Below are 19,561 nucleotides of genomic sequence, written 5' to 3'. Positions count from 1 at the left end.
AGATAAGCCATAAGACACTCTCAATCTCAGGAAACAAACTGAGGGTTGCTGGAGGGGAGGAGGGTGGGAGGGATGGGGTCACTGGGTGACGGACACTGGGGAGGGTACGTGCTATGGTGAGTGCTGTGAATTGTATAAGACTGATGAATCATAGACCTGCACCCCTGAAACAAAAATATATGATAACTACAAAAAGAAATAATGGTTAAAAACATTCCAAATTTCATGAAAAACATTGATCTACAGTTCTAAGAGACTCAACAATCCACAGGAGGATAAGCACAAAGAGATCCCCATCTAGATACACTATAATGAAACTGATGAAAACCAAAGACAAGGAGAAAATCTTAAAAGCAGCAAAAGGAAAATGACCCATCACTTACAGGATAGTGTTTTCAACAAATGGTACTGGAATAACTGAATATCCATATTAAAAAAAGTGAACTTAGACCTTTACCTCATACCACACACAAGAATTAACTCAAATTCAGTAACAGATATAAGAGCTAAAATAATAACTCTTCTGGAACAGAGGTTAGCAAAAATCTTTTTAAAGGGTCCATAAAGTAAATAATAAAGTAAATATTTTAGGTTTGGGGGGACATACAATCTCCCTAACTACTTAACTGTCACTATAAAGAGAAAGCAGCCACAGATGATATGTAAATGAGTGGGTATGGATGGCTATAACCTAAAGAAACATTTACAATAACAAGTGGTGGGCTAGATGTGGTCTGCAGACTATAGTTTGCTGATTCCTATTCAAAAAGAGAAAACATCTGTGACCCTGAATTAGACAAAAATTTTTTAAATAAGATATCAAAAGCTAAATCCACACAAGAAAGAAAGAAAAAAAGATAAAATGAATTCATCAAAAACTTTTGCTCTTCAACAAAGCAAAATGACCTGTATCTAGAATATGTAAAGTCTCTTACAACTCAGTAAGAAGACAAATTATCTAATTTAAACTGGGGCAAAATATATGAACAGATATTTCACAAGACAAGACATACAAATGACTAAAAACCACACTGAAAAGTTGCTCAACATCATGAGTCACTGGGAAAATGAGAATTAACACCAAATGAGGTTACACTATATACATCTATCAGAAGGGCTGACTGTAACAGGTATTGGCCAGAATGGGAGACACTAGAACCCTCACGCATTGCTTCTGGAATATAAAATGGGGCCATCACTTTAGAAAATAGTCTGGCACTTTCTGAAAGTTAAAACATAGATTCATGTGACCAGACACATCGTTCCTAGTAACAATTCAAGAGAAATGAAAACATTTGTACACATAAAGACTTGTACAAGAATCTTTGTAACATTATTCCTAATAGCCAAAAATGGAAGTGATCTAAATGTCCATCAACGGGTGAATGGATAAACAAAATACGGTATATTCACATAATGTAATAACTATTTGGCAATAAAAAGGAATGAACTATTGACATATACCATAACACGGATGAAGCTCAAAAACAGTATGCTAAGTGAAAAAGGACATTTCATAGGATTTCATTTATGTGAAATTTCCAGAAAATACAATCTCTAGAGACAGAAAGCAGATAAATGGTTGCTTAAGATTCAGAGTCGGAAGGGCACCTGAGTGGCTCAGTCCATTAAGCTTCTGCTTTTGGCTCAGGTCATGATCCAGGGTCCTGGAATGGAGCCCCACATCAGGCTCCCTGCTCAGCAGGGAGCCGGCATCTCCCTCTCCATCTGCCCCTCTCCCAGCTCATGCTCCCTCGCTCTCTCCCTCCCTTTCTCAAAAAAATAAAATCTTAAAAAAAAAAAAAAAAAAGATTGAGAGTCAGAGCCACAACTGCCCTCAAATACACACAGGGCTTCTTTTTTGTGTAATGAAAATATTCTCAAACTAGATGATGAGAATGATTGCGCAACTCTACAAATTTACTAAGAATCGCTAAGTTGTACTCTTATGTGAGTGAATTTTATAGGATGTAATTCATACAATAGAGCTGTTAAAAGAAAAAAGAAAAAAAAAAGAAAGAAAATCCATCCTTGCTCCTTGCAAGCTGTGCTACCTGCAGCAGGTTACCTAAAACTACCCTAAGCCTCAATCTGGTCATCAGTAAAAACAGAGTTAATAATACTGAGTACGTTAGTAATATAGAGGAAAGTTTTAGCTCTTTTTCTATCCTATACCTTAAACCGTACTGCAGAAAATTAATATATCCAAGATGTGTAACAGACTAAAAAGAACTGAAATCCCAGAACCCTGAGAGGAGCACTTGCTCTAAAAACAAATAATATCACTATATCACCAATAGTCTTGAAGGTACAGAGCACTGAAAATCTACATTCTAATATCCAAGGACATTGACTGAGGCCACAATTAGAAAGAAAAGTAAAATTTTAAGATCTAATACAAACCCAAGATTTAAGAAATGTTAGAATGCCATTTAATTGAGTAAGAAACTTATGGCAGGCTTTCCTATTAGAAAAAGAGGATAGGGAATCTTGCAGGGAAGTTAACCTAACAGGTCTGTTGCAGCAATTTTTAGAAGGAGCTGCTTGTAAAGACTAGCCCTTGGCTTTTACAATGTTCCCTCCTTATGCTGATTAAGGCTGTTTTACCCACTTGGGACACGGTACCAGCTTGCCTGCATTGTAAACAAAATGATAATGGAAAACACCCACTTTCCTTCTGAGAGTCTAGAATTTTAGTAGCTGAGGCTATTTAGGCAGGCAGAGTCCCTACATGATCAGCCCCCAATCACAATCCTGGATTTTTAATCTTAAAGCAGGCTTTCCTGGCCAGAAAAACTGCACCTGTGTGACCTTCTTTCTGACCCATCCTATGAGAGGGGGAATGCTGGAGGTCTGCACCTGGATTCCTCCAGACTCTGCCTGTGTGTCCTCTTGTATATCCTATCTCTTCCAGTAAGCCATAACCATGAATAAACTGTGAGTCCTTCTAACAAGTCTTCAAGTGTAAGGCTGGTGGTAGAACCCCTGAAACATGTGGTAAAGGCCAAGTGGCATAAAGGAATCGTAATAGCAGAGTTTTAGGGAAGCCTTATATAAAATAATTTCTCATCTTTTCTTCCTGATCAAACTCACCTTCAGACCACAGAGACAAGCATAAAGACTTTGTATAGAATACTCTGATTCACTATAAGAAAGAACAAACTAAAAAGATCCAGAAAACATCAGGCAGAACCAAAGAACTGGGGAAGGAGGAAGAGAGAAGGGAAAGGAAGAAGCAAGGTAGCTGTCAGTGACAACTAAGATTAAGATTTAAGTCATTATAAGTCTCCACTGCTTCATCTGTTAAGTGAATCTAATCAGATTACCAAAATGAATTTCAAAGGTTAGATAGCTTTCTTAATTTTCATTTGAGTAAGAATACTGAGAAAAAAGGTTTATACAGGGTGGGCATATTTCAGGTACCACTCAACCATCTGAAGCAAAATAACCTTATAAACTGGTTAAGCTCGCTGTCAAAATAATAAACTCTGAAATTTTATTAGGAACAAGTCAACATTTCCATGCCCTATATTCTCTTATTTCTGGCCTTACCATCTCTGATAATGGCATATTAGGCCTTTCACTTCTGCGTGCCCTTGAAATCATGATAATCTCCCACACAGAAACATTTGCCAAGTTCTACAGACTCTAACCTTCCAAAGTCTCCCACCATCTGCTCAGATTGCTACCCATTTAACCACTATAAAAGGTTTTTTAAAAAGTAGTATAATAGGAGCGCCTGGGTGACTCAGTGGGTTTAAAGCCTGTGCCTTCAGCTTGGGTCATGGTCCTGGGGTCCTGGGATCAAGACCCACATCTGGCTCTCTGCTCAGCAGGGAGCCTGTTTGCTCCTCTCTCTCTCGCTGCCTACCTCTCTGCCTACTTGTGATCTCTGTCAAATAAATAAAAAAATATTTTTAAAAAATAATATAATTGATATGTTGAGAGAAAAAAATGGGATCATATAAATGCTCAATTAAAACCACAAAAGGCAGGGACGCCTGAGTGGCTCAGTTGGTTGGACGACTGCCTTCGGCTCAGGTCATGATCCTGGAGTCCCGGGATCGAGTCCCGCATCGGGCTCCCAGCTCCACGGGGAGCCTGCTTCTCTCTCTGACCTTCTCCTCGTTCATGCTCTCTCTCACTGTCTCTCTCTCAAATAAATAAATAAAATCTTTAAAAAAAAAAAAAAACACAAAAGGCAGAATAACAGAAAACAAAATAGAAATAAAGAACAAGGGTAATAAGTAGAAAGCAGTAACAAATATGAGAGATATTAATCCAACTATATCAATAATCCTTTAATAGGTGAATGGATAAACTGTGATACATCTATAAAACAGAATATTCCTCAACAATAAAGAGAAATAAGCTATCAAGCCAAAAAAAGGCATGGAAAAACCTTGAAAGTATATTATTAAGTTAAAGAAGCCAACCTGAAAACGCTGCATACTGTATGATTCCATTTAAATGACTTTCCAGAAACTATATTACTGTATACTATGGAGAGAGTAGAAAAGGAAGTGGGTACCAGGGAATGGTTGGGGGGAATGAAGAGGGAGAGGATGAACAGGAAAAGTACAGGAGATTTCTTTAGGACAGTGAAATGATTCTGTATGGTACTATAATGGTAGATAACAAATACTTCAGACATTTGGTAAAACCCATAAACTATGTAACACCAAAAGGGAACCCTAATTAAACTATGGACCTAGTTTATTAATAATGTAACAACACTTCTTCATCAACTATAACAAATGTACCATACTAACACAAGATGTTAAGAACAGGGAAAAACTGTTCGGTTAATAATAATTAATACCATAGAAGCCATCTTATAGTGGTGTTCTCACTCAGGGAAGTCAAACATACAATCAATATGGGTAAACATAAGAATTACAAGACTGCAGCTTATCAATCTGGGTAAACTGCATAAAATCAAGTTGCTCTTTTTAAATAATAGTCTAAGTACTCCAAGACTGATCAAATCCTAACCACACTGAATTTGTAAGATTGGCTAGAACCTAAAGCAGAAGATGGAACATATCTAAATACACTGTACAGTACCTGGAAGTTGTCTAAGTTCCAAATTATTAGCAGTAACAAAAAGTATTAAATGGCCAAGAAGATAATGATGATACTTTCATACTGAACAGGAACAGTTTTGTAGTGCTGTATTTCTCAATGAAACACTTTCAAAGTTACTAAAGCATCTTATTTACTCTGCACATTTTTCTGAACAAAAAGTAGTGAAGCTGAGGGAAAGGAATTGTTTTATATCTAGACTTGAAGAATATATAGAACTCTGAATTTGTCAATACTCATAGAATTCCTGTGCCTTAAAGAGTCCATTTTGGGGCGCCTGGGTGGCTCAGTGGGTTAAAGCCTCTGCCTTCGGCTCAGGTCATAATCCCAGGGTACTGGGATCAAGCCCCTCATGGGGCTCTCTGCTCAGCAGGGAGCCTGCTTCCCTCCCTCTCTCTCTGCCTACTTGTGATCTCTACCTGTCAAATAAATAAATAAAATCTTTAAAAAAAAAAAAGTCTTAAAAAAAGAGAGTACATTTTACTGCATATAAATTACCCAAAACAATTCATTAAAATTTTAAACTGTAAACAAACAGTAAACAGGAATGGGAATGATACAGAGAGAGGAACACGTGGGGGGATGTTAAAGGTAACTAAACAAGAAAAAAGAAGTATAAAATGCTATTAATCCAGTGCTATTAATATTCAGTTAACCAGTTTTTTTTTTCAAGATAGACGGTTTCTACATATCCTAACTTAATTCTCTCAATACAATTACAAGCAATGCAAAATTATGCATTTCAATAGTTAAAGATAATATATGGAAAACAGGATCAGAATAAGTATGCAAGGGGCGCCTGGGTGGCTCAGTGGGTTAAAGCCTCTGCCTTCGGCTCAGGTCATGATCCCAGGGTCCTGGGATTGAGCCCCGCATTGGGCTCTCTGCTTAGCAGGGAGCCTGCTTCCCCCTTTCTCTGTCTCTGCCTGCCTCTCTGCCCACTTGTGGTCTCTGTCTATCAAATAAATAAATAAAATCTTAAAAAAAAAAAAAGAATAAGTATGCAAGATATGATCTCTTATTTACATATTTTAATCTACACAAATAAGTATGTGTACATATAAATCTCACAAAGATAATACAAACACGTACATATATATGTTAGTATACACATAACAATTTTTACAATGATAAGTGTAACAATGAACACTGATAAGTGAACACTGGTTTACTATCAAATGAACACTGGCAGAGAGGCTTTAAGTCTCCATTTTATACTTCTTTTTTTTTTTTTTTCTCTAAAGATTTTATTTATTTATTTGACAGAGAGAGATCACAAGCAGATGGAGAGGCAGGCAGAGAGGGAGATAGAGGGAAGCAGGCTCCCTGCTGAGCAGAGAGCCCGACGCGGGACTCGATCCCAGGACCCCGAGATCATGACCTGAGCCGAAGGCAGCGGCTTAACCCACTGAGCCACCCAGGCGCCCCTCCATTTTATACTTCTTGATGCTGTTTACATTTTCAAGCCATGTACAGCACTGTACAAGTATTTTTTTAATGACAATAGGGTTAACTAAGCAAGGAGATTATGGATCATTTCATGTTTTCACCTTTATACTACTCATTATTTCTTTTAAAAGTTCTAATGAATATTATTTTTTAAATCTATTTAAGATAACACAGAGAATTATAAAGACTACCTTAGGTATTTAATTTAAAAATCTGTAATGACTATCGTGAAAAAAATGAAAGAAAAGTTAGAAAATTAAATGGTCAACTGATGAAAGTATTATATAGACATATTCTAGAAAGTTCTATGCGTACTCAATAAATAGGAGTAAAAATGACATGGAAATAGCTTCATAATATGAAACAGAGTTAATAAGAACATTTGAACTCATTTTAGGAAAAATATTTAATATTTAATAATGAGAAGATCATTATTACTCCATTTAACAATTAATTTTGAGAATCCTTTTGTGTACCAGGTCCTGTGTTAGGCACAGAAAGTACAGTGAAGACTAGCTGTCCTCAGGCAGGGAAAAGATTAGGGAACAATCAAGGAAGGGGGACATATGCAGGCAATCACCAAAAGAGTTATTTAACTACAGTGGTACTGTAGCAAGCTGTCTTTAAGTATAATCCCCGAAAATTCGTCCCACTTCTGAATGCCCAGGTCACCCCTCCCATCAAAAGTAGAATCTCTTTGGGATGCCTGGGTGGCTCAGTTGGTTAAGCAGCTGCCTTCGGCTCCGGTCATGATCCCAGCATCCTGGGATCGAGTCTCACATCAGGCTCCTTGCTCAGCAGGGAGCCTGCTTCTCCCTCTGCCTCTGCCTGCCTCTCCTCTGCCTGCCTGTGCTCACTCTCTCCCCCTCTCTCTCTCTGATAAATAAATAAAATCTTTAGGAAAAAAAAAAGTAGAATCTCTTTTTCCCTCCCCTTGAACGTGGCCTTGCAATTTGCTTGGATGAGGAAAATGTGACCCAAGTAACACTGTGCCAATTCCAATCCCACACAGTAAGATGTCTGAAAGTTTCTAGTTTTGTTTTCTTGCTGCCCTGAACTGCCATGTACTTCATGATAGTCCATGACTACCTGAGGAGAGGGACACCATGTGAAGAGAGAGGCCCTGCAGGACAATGACAACAGGCGAAATGGAGAGCACCGAGACAAGAACACTGAAGGTGCTTCAGAAGACAACCAACATCGCAGCCCCAGACAAGAAGTGAGGTGAAGAAGTGATGAGCCTTCAGCCTAGTCAGCCTGCTTCACCTGGCAGCAGATGAAACAGAGACAAGTTGGCACCACTCACCCCGACCAAATTTCTAGTTCACAGAGTCATAAGCAAAAAACATAGGCACTTTGAAGTGATTTGTTATACTACAATAGGTATGTGAGATTAAAAAGTGGTGCTTGAAAAGGGTGCTACTGGAACAGAAACCTGAAACACTGGCTTTGAGGACACTGAGACAGGCAGAAGCTGGAAGGGAAAGAAAGAGGGTACTGTTAGAGTGGTAAGGAAACTGCTATACAAAACTAGAAGAAGAGGTGCCCATATTATAAACCGGCAGAACAATTAGCATTATGATCACAAGTAAAAATAACTTAAAATATTAAAAATATACCTAGCGAACCTATAGATCTAGCTAAAATCTCTAGGCAAAATATTCAAAGTGTCACTGGCTTCTTTATAGCCAAGTATGTAAAGGTAAAAGAAGAAAAACATGAGCTAAAGAATTACAAGCAGAATTTAAAGGAAATATTTCTAACCAGGAGTTGCTTGGTTGGAAAATAACTGCTTCTTATCACTAGCCTTTACAGATAGCAAAAGACTGTCAAAGAAATGACATGAAGACAAAGATCAAATCCAGAGCACTGCCAATAAGTCATGGGCTCACAATCATCAAATCAAAACCTCATCTATAAAATCCTTTATTAAGACCACTGAAAGACTTAATAAGATAGGGCTTACATTCTCTCTCAGGTAGGCAAAAGGGCTTCTAAGAACCTTATAGGACCCTAAATTGGGATCCAAAGTAGAGAGAGTCCTGTCACTCACGAACTGTGGATGTGACTATTGCCTAATGGAATGCATTATAATTGACACACAGAAAACCCACAACGTTTAGACTAAAACAAACATTGTCCCAAATGAAAGGAGGCCTTTAAGTCTTCAAACTATCACATACATGAATCAGACAGAATTGACTACTCAGGTGTAAACAAGGCCCATTTCATATGGAGAAGTAAAAATGAGTCAGCAAGTAGAGGCAAAAGCCCAAAAGACCAAGCCAAGAGCCGAGAAAAGTAAAGAATTATGTAAGCACTACCAGAAGTCAGAGCCAAGACCTAATCAAAGAACATTCTCTGTTCCCTGATTAGATTTCAGAATTGCTTTGGACCAGAGGCTGCTAAATGCTTCCCATTCTTTCACTCTCCACTCGGAGTATCTATTGTGTGGTTAAGAATTCCTGTCTTGGGGTGCCTAGGTGGCTCAGTTGGTTAAGTGTCTGCCTTTGGCTCAGGTCATAATTCCAGGGTGTGGGCTGAGCTCCTCGTTGGGGCTCCCTGCTGTGTGGTGAGCTTGCTTCTCTCTCTCTCTCTCTCTCTCCCTCCCTCTCTGCCATTCCACCCGTCTATGCTCTCTTGGCCTCTATCAAATAAATAAAATCATCAAAAAAAAATTTGTTTTTAATTCCTGTCTCAAAATTGTATATGGAGTGAATGGAGGGTGAGGGTGGGGTAAAACTTGTCTTCTTAGTTCACAGGTATCCAAAATCAAGAGGAGCTGTACCCAGAAATCCTCACCCACATGCTGACCTAATATAGATCATAAGGTAAAAGACTTTGAAACTGAGGTCCTAACTGAACAAGACTTCTGGGCATCTTGGGAGGACTGAGTACTGCACATTGGAGAGACACCACACTGTCCATTAGAACAACTGTGATACAGTCCATCTGCAAAGATGACTACCAACAATTCCTCCTATTCCTGACTTTACACATGCTACTCCTCCCATCAAGAAGTGGAATCTATTTCTACATCCCTTAAATCTTGGCTAATGTTGTGTTCTGCTCTGAAAAAGAGAATGCGATAAAAAATAATGCTGTCTAGTTTCAGGCTGAGGCATTAAGAGGCTGAGAACTTTTGTTTTTGTTCTCTGGTTACCTTAAATCACCATGGAAAGAAATCCACGTTATCCTTCTAGAGAGAAGCCAAGAAGAGAGAAAAGCCCTGGCTGATGAGCAAATAGACCACCTAGAGAAGAAATGAAGTGCCTCAGCTAAAAGCTAGCACCAAGACCATTTTGGATCAACTAGCCCCATTCAAGTTACCTAAGTCAACATCTCATGGTCCAAAGCAAGGTATCCCCTGCCCAAAGTCCGGACCCCAAATTTGTGAGCAATAATCTATAGAATGATAGCTGTGATTTTAAACCACTAAGTTTTGAAGCAATCTTTCACACAGTAAGGGACAACTAATACAGGTAGCAAGTACAGCAAAGGCTACAAAGGAAAAGTACTAGGTATTTTCTAAGAGTCCGTATTAGAGATGCAAATGTCATCTGGGAGGGAGGGAAGATCTCTTGAGAAGTGATATACTTAACAGTAGTTATTTAATAATATTTAATAGAGGGGGAATTATGAACAAGAATTTTGGTTGATTTTAAGTTTCTGTTTTCCTAATTTTCAACATTACATGTTTTACTTTTGAAGTAACAACAAAAATATTATTTTGTTAAAAGTTCCTTGAGGATATTGATGGCCTTATTAAGTCTAAGATATATTTTCTCATGATAAAATATGCAAACATTCCAAGAAATAACAAAAGTTTTCTATTATTCTATGTAATTGAAGAATGGAATGTTCTGATTATACTAGCATTCCAGGAAATAAACAGCATATATTAGTTTAACAATTTCTAAAGAATTAGAATGTGGTAAAACACAATTAACCTAAAATTCTATTGCTTATAATTTAATATCACATTGATTTTCTGGAAACTTCTTCAGGTTTAACACAATGCATCATAGTTATCATTGTGAATAGATGGAAATTAAATAACCTTTTCCTAACAGAATTTGGAGTGGAAATGATCCAAAAAGATTGCCACAATAGACTAAAACCAACAAGAAAAAATTAAACTGTAGTAACTGAGAGTTAAAAAGAAACCACAAAAGTACAAGACAGAAAATAATCCAACTTAACTGTAGGAAAAAGACTTGGGCTTTAGCTGGCCACAAGGTATATTACTCAATAACAAGTAAGCCATATCAACATGAAAAATATTAATGTGATCTCGGACTTCATTAATACATTTAATTAACAAATATTTACTGTAAACCTATACAGTACACCATGTATTTAACTAAGAGAATAAAATGACAAGATCCAGAGAAAGAATAATCTCACCACATTAAGAACTAGTCAAACTGTATATGGAATATTAAGTCCATGTAAAGGAAATGGTTGAAAAAATTAAACAAATGTGACCTACAAAAGGAAGACTTTCTAATTTGAATATTGCCCTAAAAGAAAAAAGCTCTTTAAAAAATTCTTTCAGGGATGCCTGGGTGGCTCAGGTCATGATCCCAGGGTCCTAGAATCGAGTCCCACATGGGGCTTCTTGCTCAGCAGAGAGCCTGCTTATCCCTCTGCCTGCCACTACCCTTGCTTGTGCTCTCTCTTGCTCTTTTTCTCTCTCTGACAAATAAATAAAAGCTTTAAAATATTAAATAAATTAAACAAATAAATAAACTTTTTTCATTTTACAAAATAAATTACTGACTACTACCTAATGGGCATTGTGCTAGGCAGTGGGATACAAGTAGAGAATAAAATAGGTTTTGTCCCTGTCCTCATCCTACTTAATAGTCTTATGGGCATCCTATCACTAGAAGACCTTTAGTAAGTACCAAATAATAATTTGTCAAGTACATCATAAAAAATATTCACGTACTTTGCATAAAGCTGTAATAAATGAGCTCCAATGTTACTTCCAAATCTAAAATTTTTGATTACTTACTTATAGCATAAAAGAATTTGTTATTCTGAGATAAATGTCTAATGAATAAAATAAAAGGCAGACACACACACACACCCACACTCACATATAAACACACACAGAGGTTTTTAAAACATTATCACCTAATAAAAAAACCATGTCAATTCACACGTTCAGCCTTTATAGGCAAACTACTCAAAACCAACTTCAATCAACATTAGAAATACCCAATCTCAAAATTTTATATCATTTCAAATAGTAAAATTTTTTTTAAGATTTCTTTGTTTTTTAGTAATCTCTAGAACCAATGTAGGGCTCAAACTTCCAACTCTGAGATTGAAGAGCTGTAGGCTCTACCAACTGAGCCAGCCACCCCTCAAATAACAAAAAATTTTTTAAATTCCTTTATCCTAATGATTATTTTACCCAGTGAAAATAATTCCAAAGAACTTAATACTTGTGATTTCTCTGGGATTTCTTATATTAATCAATATACCTTTCCATGGCTTTAGCTGTATAAGGCAAATGCATTTCAATACTGTGTTCATCTTCATCTGTCTGCAGAGACATGCGTTCAAACATTCCTGTCTTCCATAGTTCTCCGTAAACTAAAGAGATTTCAAAATATAGTAAAACAAATATATTAATGTATATCCTTATTCTGTGAGACTCCACTCAGTAACAAAAAACTACATGCTTTGGCAAGAGACAGAAGAATCACATAATATTTTCCTTCATTTTTATCGTTAAAAAAGAAAAAACTAGCTTTTTACAAACTAAACAAAGCAGTAATATATGTGATGGCTACTCAGCATTTTCATATGTTGCACAGCTATATAAAAATAATCATTTAAAATGTTCATCAGTTCTTTTATTACATCTAAAATCACCTCTGGGTCTAAGCTTTCCCTTGATTTCAATCAGCACATGCCAACAAGAACACAGTTGATTAGAACTCCTAGTAAAAATGGCAAAGCCCCTGCTCCACCCACTTGTGAGGCTCATAATACAGCTTTTAAGTTTTGTTTCACTTTATTATAAAATCTGTGGGAATATTATTTCCCATCTCAGATGCCTACCACACAAAGAACAGAAATCTCCTATTAAGCATGTTTTTTCCCTCAAAATTAAAAATTAAGCTTCTGGAACAGACCAGAACATAAATTCACCATAACACCATGCCATAAATAATTCTAAAATGATCTAGTAATTCAGACCATTCTGATGAATTATACTTAAAAATAGATATAATAATAAGATGAAATTTAATACGTAAAAAAGTGATATAAGAATATTTTTGTTTTGTCATAGAACAGAACCATTTTTATAACTACATCCTTAAATGGGTTTACCAATCTTCAAGAAACAAATGATGGCATGACTTTTTTTCTGCTCAGTTTTGCCTGATTAAAAATCACCCATTCCTTCATTAGGAAGCTATCTAAAACCAAAATTTTCTGAATGCTCCAACAAGGTTTTAAAAATAAAGTATGTTCCCTAAAATCATCACAGGGAGTAATAAGGCTGTTATACTCCAGCTTCGTTAGTAAAAATTATTCTACCAACAAATTACTAATACTCAGTAACAATTAAAACCCCAAATTATGAAAAATTGGGCCCAAAAAATAAAGAAAAAGAGGTGATTGTCAATTTGCAAATGGCTTCTTTCATCCTAGAGAAGAATTTGTTCCAAGATTTCGTGAAACAGTAAGCACCCAACATACTTGAAATCTGATGTGATGAACTGGAGGAATACAAAGCAAGCTCATGAAGATGGCTTTTGAGAAAGCAAATTGAATTCAGTTAAGGGGAAAACTCTGAGTCAATTGTGGATGGTAAGTACAAGAATATTTGTTTTGCTATTCTCTGTACTGTTCTACATTTTTAAAATGATGCTCCCCACTCTTCCAAAAATACTATTATAAAGTAAAAAGATTTCAATTTTCACATTCAATATATAAAATGAGATGAACTAAATAAAAGATACATAACAAAATAAGAGATACGTTTTAAAAATAAAATACACTTAAGATTTATGAAGCACCTTTGTTTCAGTGTTTCACTCCCCACCCCCATAAAAATCATCTGAGAAGAAATTAAGGCATTAACACCATGACCTATTTACAATGAGGAAAGTGATATACACAGAGTCAGACTAACATGCCCAGAATCTTTCTTCAAGTTGTAGTGGGTACTAATTGCTTGTCTTCATGGTACAGTGAGTACAAGACACTTCCCTGAATACACATGTAATATGAACAGTCTGGAGACTAGTGGACCTGACAGATTTTTGCAGCTGGCAAAAAAAAACTCTGATTGTCTTTAAGGCACACAGAAGATCTTCTACCTTTGTTTTTGCTTTATGCAGATAAGTTAAAATCAATTTTATCTTTAAAACTGAGATTTTACTTATACTATTCATATTTTTAATTTTTTAAATTAACTTATTTTTAAAAAGTCTTTAGCCCTTTAAAAGCTCTAAGATGTCTATATACTTACTCTTTTGGTCAATACGAAGGTCATACAGAGGTGTCCTATATATATCCACACTGGAAAGTGCACATCGAGAGAGGGGCACATGATGAGAAGGCCCAAGGATGAAAATTCTCCGGCTAGGAGATACACAACAAAAAGCACAGAACAATTGTACTTCTACACAAACCTTATTAAATAAAAGGGGAAAAAATAAGTAATTTTTAAAAATCACATGTGGCACCATTTTCTTTCTTGACTGATTTCATTACTTACTATTATGAGCTAAATTATGTACTCCTAAAATTTATGTTGAAGTTCCATGCCAGTACCTCAGAATACAACCATTTTAGGAGAAATATAACCATTTTAAGTATTAAAACAGATCATTAAGCAAAACTGAGGCTATTCAGGTAAGGCCTGAATCCAATGACTGGTGTTCTTGTAATAAGAGGAAGAAATATCAGGGGCATACATGCACAGAGAGGCAACCATGGGAAGAAGTATCAAGAAGATAGTCGTCTGCAAGCCAAGAAGAAAGGCTTCAGGAGAAACCAATCCTAAGAGCACCCTCCTCTGGGTCTGCCAGCCTCTAGACTGAGACAAAATAAATTTCTGTTTTCAGTTAGGGTTAGTGGCAGTTTATTACAGGAGGGCCAGAAAACTACTATACACGCAACTGATTTGCTCCTCGGTTAATTAAGTTCAATTCCTTATCTTTGTCTTTTTGTTTAAAGGCCTTTAAAAGAACCATTTAAAAAAAGAAGAAAGAACCATTTTCAACACCTGGACATACTAGTTACTGATTTACTGAACTACAGTAAATCATCTGCTACGCTTAAAATCATCTCTGCATTCATAATGTCCAGGAAACAGAAGGTTTTCAATAGCTATATTCATTGAATTTAAACATTTCAGCTATAAATAAAAGCCCAAAATTCTAACACATTCTAAACTTGCCTCATAAGATCCACCACAACTTTAGTAAAACTACATGATAGTATAATTTCTAAAACTCCCTATAAAATATCATTACAAAGAACCATTCTGATAAAGCTATTTCCACATTTCTACCATAGCAGAGAAAAAAGGAATCTTGTTGAGAAAAAAATTCTGTATAATAAGCTTTCTCTGTTCCCATTCAAGTAGATAGAAGTCATTCTCAAAAACAAAGAAACTTGATTATGTGTTATTTGCACTGTAGCTAAAGAAAAGAACTGGGCTAAACTATAGCTTAAATCTTTACAATCCCTTTATCTTGACATCAAGGGTAAAATTAACTTCCCCTCATTTTATCTCAAACATCACTACAATCTAAATTCCAAAACTACCCATTTTCTGTTCTCCCAGATTCAAATGAACAAAATCTTTCTTCAACACACACATACAAACTTACAGATTTGAAAACCAAAACTATGAGAAAGAATAAATGATAAGCTAGAAAAATGTACCTAGAAAAAATTAATTATACTCATTTTTCCAATTAATGGACAAAGACTGAGACATGAGCTAGTTCTTTCATACCAAAAACTTACAAGATAAGGAATGTGCTTAGGCAATATATTTATTTTCATAAAATTCAATTACAGCTAAGAAAATTAACTCACTGTCTGCTACATGTTACTTGCTGTGGTGGGGGAAGAGACAGTAAGGAAGATGTGGATGAGGAAAACAGAGATTCTCAGTGTAGAGTCCCAAAACTTCCTCAAGATGTCACAGATCGCAAACATAAGACTTCATCCACAGGCCATTCCTAGTCAAAACCATAATCTCTTCATCCCCTTCCTCCTCCACTGCTAATACTCACTTCTTATCATCACCACTATGAGCAAAGTCAACAGCCATTTCCAATAAATAAATAAATAAATATATCAATCACATTTAGATCCCTAAATGAACAAAAGAGATACCATTATGCTTTCCTGTCTTAAGAGTATATAAACATCATCACAATTTTTTAAATTAAAGTCTAATGAGGGACACAGATAATGGTTATGTTTAGGTGATTTGTCTAATTAAAAGTATTACATGAACCAAGAATCAAGTATGAAAAGAAGGCATCTTTATGATTGAGGAATGCATTTCTATGACAGGACAGAGGAAAAGAATATTTAAAATCAAAACACTCCTAGGAAATCCAGCATATATAATTAAAATATGAAATGACTTTTAAAATATCAATTTTAACTCAAGACACAGATACATTTCTAGGTAAGTGTAACAAGGTCCTAATAGTGACCAAAATATGAGCACTACTCCAGAAATAAACACCAAAGGTCAGCTTGGAAAGCCTAACTGTCCCCTGCAATACCAGACAATTTACTTTGTTGGCCTTTATTGCCAGACCCAAACCACATGAAAAGATAAGACTGGTGGAGAAAAGAGCTCTCACCAACTGGAATTAGCCAATTGTGTACTCAATTCTTTCCATCCAAACAGAAACTCACTCATATGCAACACAAGGAAAAAGAGGTTTAGGTCATAACAATATGAAATCTTCATTAAGTAATAAATCCAAAAAAAAACAAAAATAGGCTAGACATCATTGAAAAGAAGTGTGGGGGGAGTACCTATTAGTAGTATTTTCAAAATGGGTCTCTTTGTTAGAAAAGAAAATTAATAATGTAAAAAGATAATTAATAATGTAAATAAAAAATAAATAATCCATTTTCGGGCACCTGGGTGGCTCAGTTGGTTAAGTGACTGCTTTCAACTCAGGTCATGATCCTGGAGTCCCGGGATCAAGTCCCGCATTGGCTCCTAGCTCCACAGGGAGTCTGCTTCTCCCTCTGACCTTCTCCTCTCTCATGTTCTCTCTCACTCTCTCTCCCTCAAATAAATAAATAAAATCTTTTTAAAAAATGCATTTTTCTTTTGGGGGGAGCTAGATTGCTAGATCCATTAACATCAAGGCCTCAGGAATATTTTGGAGAAAAATGAGTAATATAGGCATTGGAAGCAATGCCACTTTCTCTCCCTCCAATTAACTGCAAAGTACTCGGTCTTTAAATGGGTAACTGATAAATTTAGCATATCATCATTGTTGTCATGTTGTCATACATGTAAAAAAAAAAAAACCCCTTAATATGAAAAAAAAATAAAAGTCACGAAGTATTCTCTTAGAAATAAATGTAGTTTATGTATAATACCTCCAGAGAATTCACATTTGTAGAGTTACTATGAGAAGTATAGCCTGTGCAACCCATTAACAAGCTACCTAAGTATCTACCTTCATAAATATCAACTATTTGTTCTAAATAATGGAAAACAAGTAATTTTTTAAAGACGTTTCCTGGCAAGTAAAGCTGTTTTAACTAAATTAAATGTCAGCTGGCCCCAAAGAAGATCCCTTTTGCTCTTTTTTCTACCCTGAAAGGCTTTCTGAAAGATATGAATCAAAATCAAGTTACTATCTAAGTACATCCTAAGTTCCAGGTTTTCAATTAAAGTTTTAGTAATAGGAAAAGACACTGCAACAGTAAATATGAGAAAGAACTTACTTAAATATACCATTTTTTAAATTCCTTAAACAACCAAGGTACTCCTTTAAACATAAATCAGATCCCATCACTCCCCTGCTTTAAAAGGTCTTGCAATGACTTCTCCTAATCAGAGGATAAAATGTAAACTCCTTACAATGGGTTCTGAAGTCTCAAATGCACTGGCCCCATCTTGCACGACTTTCCCCCCCACCACCCCTGATCACAGTAGTTTGCGGATACTGATCTTGCAGTTCCTTGATGACTGGAACACAACTCAGCCTACTTTAAAGCCTTCACAAGTGCTACTGTTCCTTTGGATCGGCTTAAAAATCATTTCCTCAGAAATGCCCTCCACAACGCCCATGATCTAAATCTAATCACCCTGTGCTCCTTCCACAGCACATAAACTAAATCCAATCACCCTGTATCACAGCACTTCTCAAATTGTGAACTGCAGATTCCGTAAGACCCTTTAAAGGAGTCCACAAAATCAAAACTATTTTCATAATAATCAGGAATTTATTTGCCGTTTCCACTGTGTTGACATTTGTACTTAAAACGGTACAAAAATGAGTCTGGGTAAACCACTGACACATCAGAACTATGATCACGGTAATGGAATCAAAATGTATGGCTAGTCGTGTGCTCTTTACCTTCACCCACACCAAGGTTTGTTGGGTTTTTGTTTGGTTTTTTAGGCCAGTTTCACTTACTTTCATTAAATCATGAACTCTGAGTACAGTTTTATAAAAATGTTCTATACAACAAAATGTATTAAATTGATGGTGATAAATGCATAAAGCACTTTTGCAATATACTGAATTATGTCATGGGGAAAACATTTGTGTGATTATGAGTGTGATCTAAACCAAACTTTTTTTTTCATGGAACACAATTTTTACTTCAAAAAGTGACTGTAGACAAATTATGGTTATTCCAATTTAGGTATTTGGCAGAAACTTCCTAGAAAATGAACAAAATAGGCCTGCCACTTCAAAGAAAACATTGCCCAAGACATAACTGAAGCTTTTATGTGAAAATCAGACTCTTGCAAAACTTCTATCACTGTGAGATGGACAGCTCCCCAATAATTAAAGCTATTTCCAGGGGTGCCTGGGTGGCTCAGTGGGTTAAAGCCTCTGCCTTCGGCTCAGGTCATGATCCCAGGGTCCTGGGAGCAAGCCCCGCATCAGGCTCTCTGCTCGGTGGGGGGCTGGCTTCCTTCTCTCTGCCTGTCTCTCTGCCTACTTGTGATCTCTGTCAAATAAATAAATAAAATCTTTAAAAAATAAAAAAAAAAAATTCTGATGATATTTGTGGTGATATTAACAAATGTGGTTTTTTTGGCACTGCATGATGAAATGTCAACATTCAAAAGATCTGCACAATTCAATTAAGAAATATCTTCTAAATGTTCTATGCATGGTATGACAAAATGAAGCAAAGGTAAAAGATCCACTCAAGGGGCGCCTGGGTGGCTCAGTCAGTTAAGCGGCTGCCTTCAGCTCAGGTCATGGTCCTGGAGCCCTGGGATAGAGCCCCGCATCAGGCTCCCTGGTCAACGGGGAGCCTGCTTCTCCCTCTCCCTCTGCCTGCCCCTCCCCCTGCTTAGGCTCTCTTTATCTCTCTGTCAAATAAATAAATAAAATCTTTAAAAAAAAAAAAAAAAAGATCCAGGAGCACCTGGATGGCTCAGTGGGTTAAAGCCTCTGCCTTTGGCTCAGGTCATGATCCTAGCATCCTGGGATCGAGCCCCACATAGGGCTCTCTGCTCAGTGGGGACCTACTTCCCTTCCTCTCTCTGTCTGCCTCTCTGCCTACTTGTGATCTCTGTCTGTCAAATAAATAAATAAAATCTTAAAAATAAAATCCATTCAAAGTACAAGAGAGTACAAAAGATGATCTTAGTTGACATGTAGGGAATGGATTAGTGTGGAAAGTAAGAATGGAAGCTAGTGAATTTAGTCTTCTGTGTTGACTTCTCACAGTTCCCAGAAAGACATTCTTCTATTTTTCTCAAAGAACTCTGAAACATTGCCAATTTTAAGGAGGGCCACGTTTAAGAGAATACTGT

At 36.4% G+C, this 19,561-nt stretch overlaps 1 protein-coding gene across 2 annotated transcripts in view; it reads right to left on the bottom strand.

The window, feature by feature from the left end:
- The window catches only part of MEMO1 (mediator of cell motility 1), a 115,693-nt gene that overhangs the window by 25,086 nt on the left and 71,046 nt on the right, over window positions 1-19,561 (bottom strand). For both annotated transcript variants that reach the window (XM_044261819.1, XM_044261818.1), the window contains 2 exons: window positions 14,033-14,145; window positions 12,030-12,141 (listed from right to left, as the gene is read on the bottom strand). In XM_044261819.1, the coding sequence (XP_044117754.1) occupies window positions 12,030-12,141; window positions 14,033-14,145 (225 nt within the window). The remainder of the gene's footprint in view (window positions 1-12,029; window positions 12,142-14,032; window positions 14,146-19,561) is intronic.

Source organism: Neovison vison, chromosome 8 (assembly GCF_020171115.1).
Source record: "Neovison vison isolate M4711 chromosome 8, ASM_NN_V1, whole genome shotgun sequence".
Classification (NCBI taxonomy): Eukaryota; Metazoa; Chordata; class Mammalia; order Carnivora; family Mustelidae; genus Neogale; species Neogale vison.
This window is presented reverse-complemented; position numbering and strand designations above follow the sequence as displayed.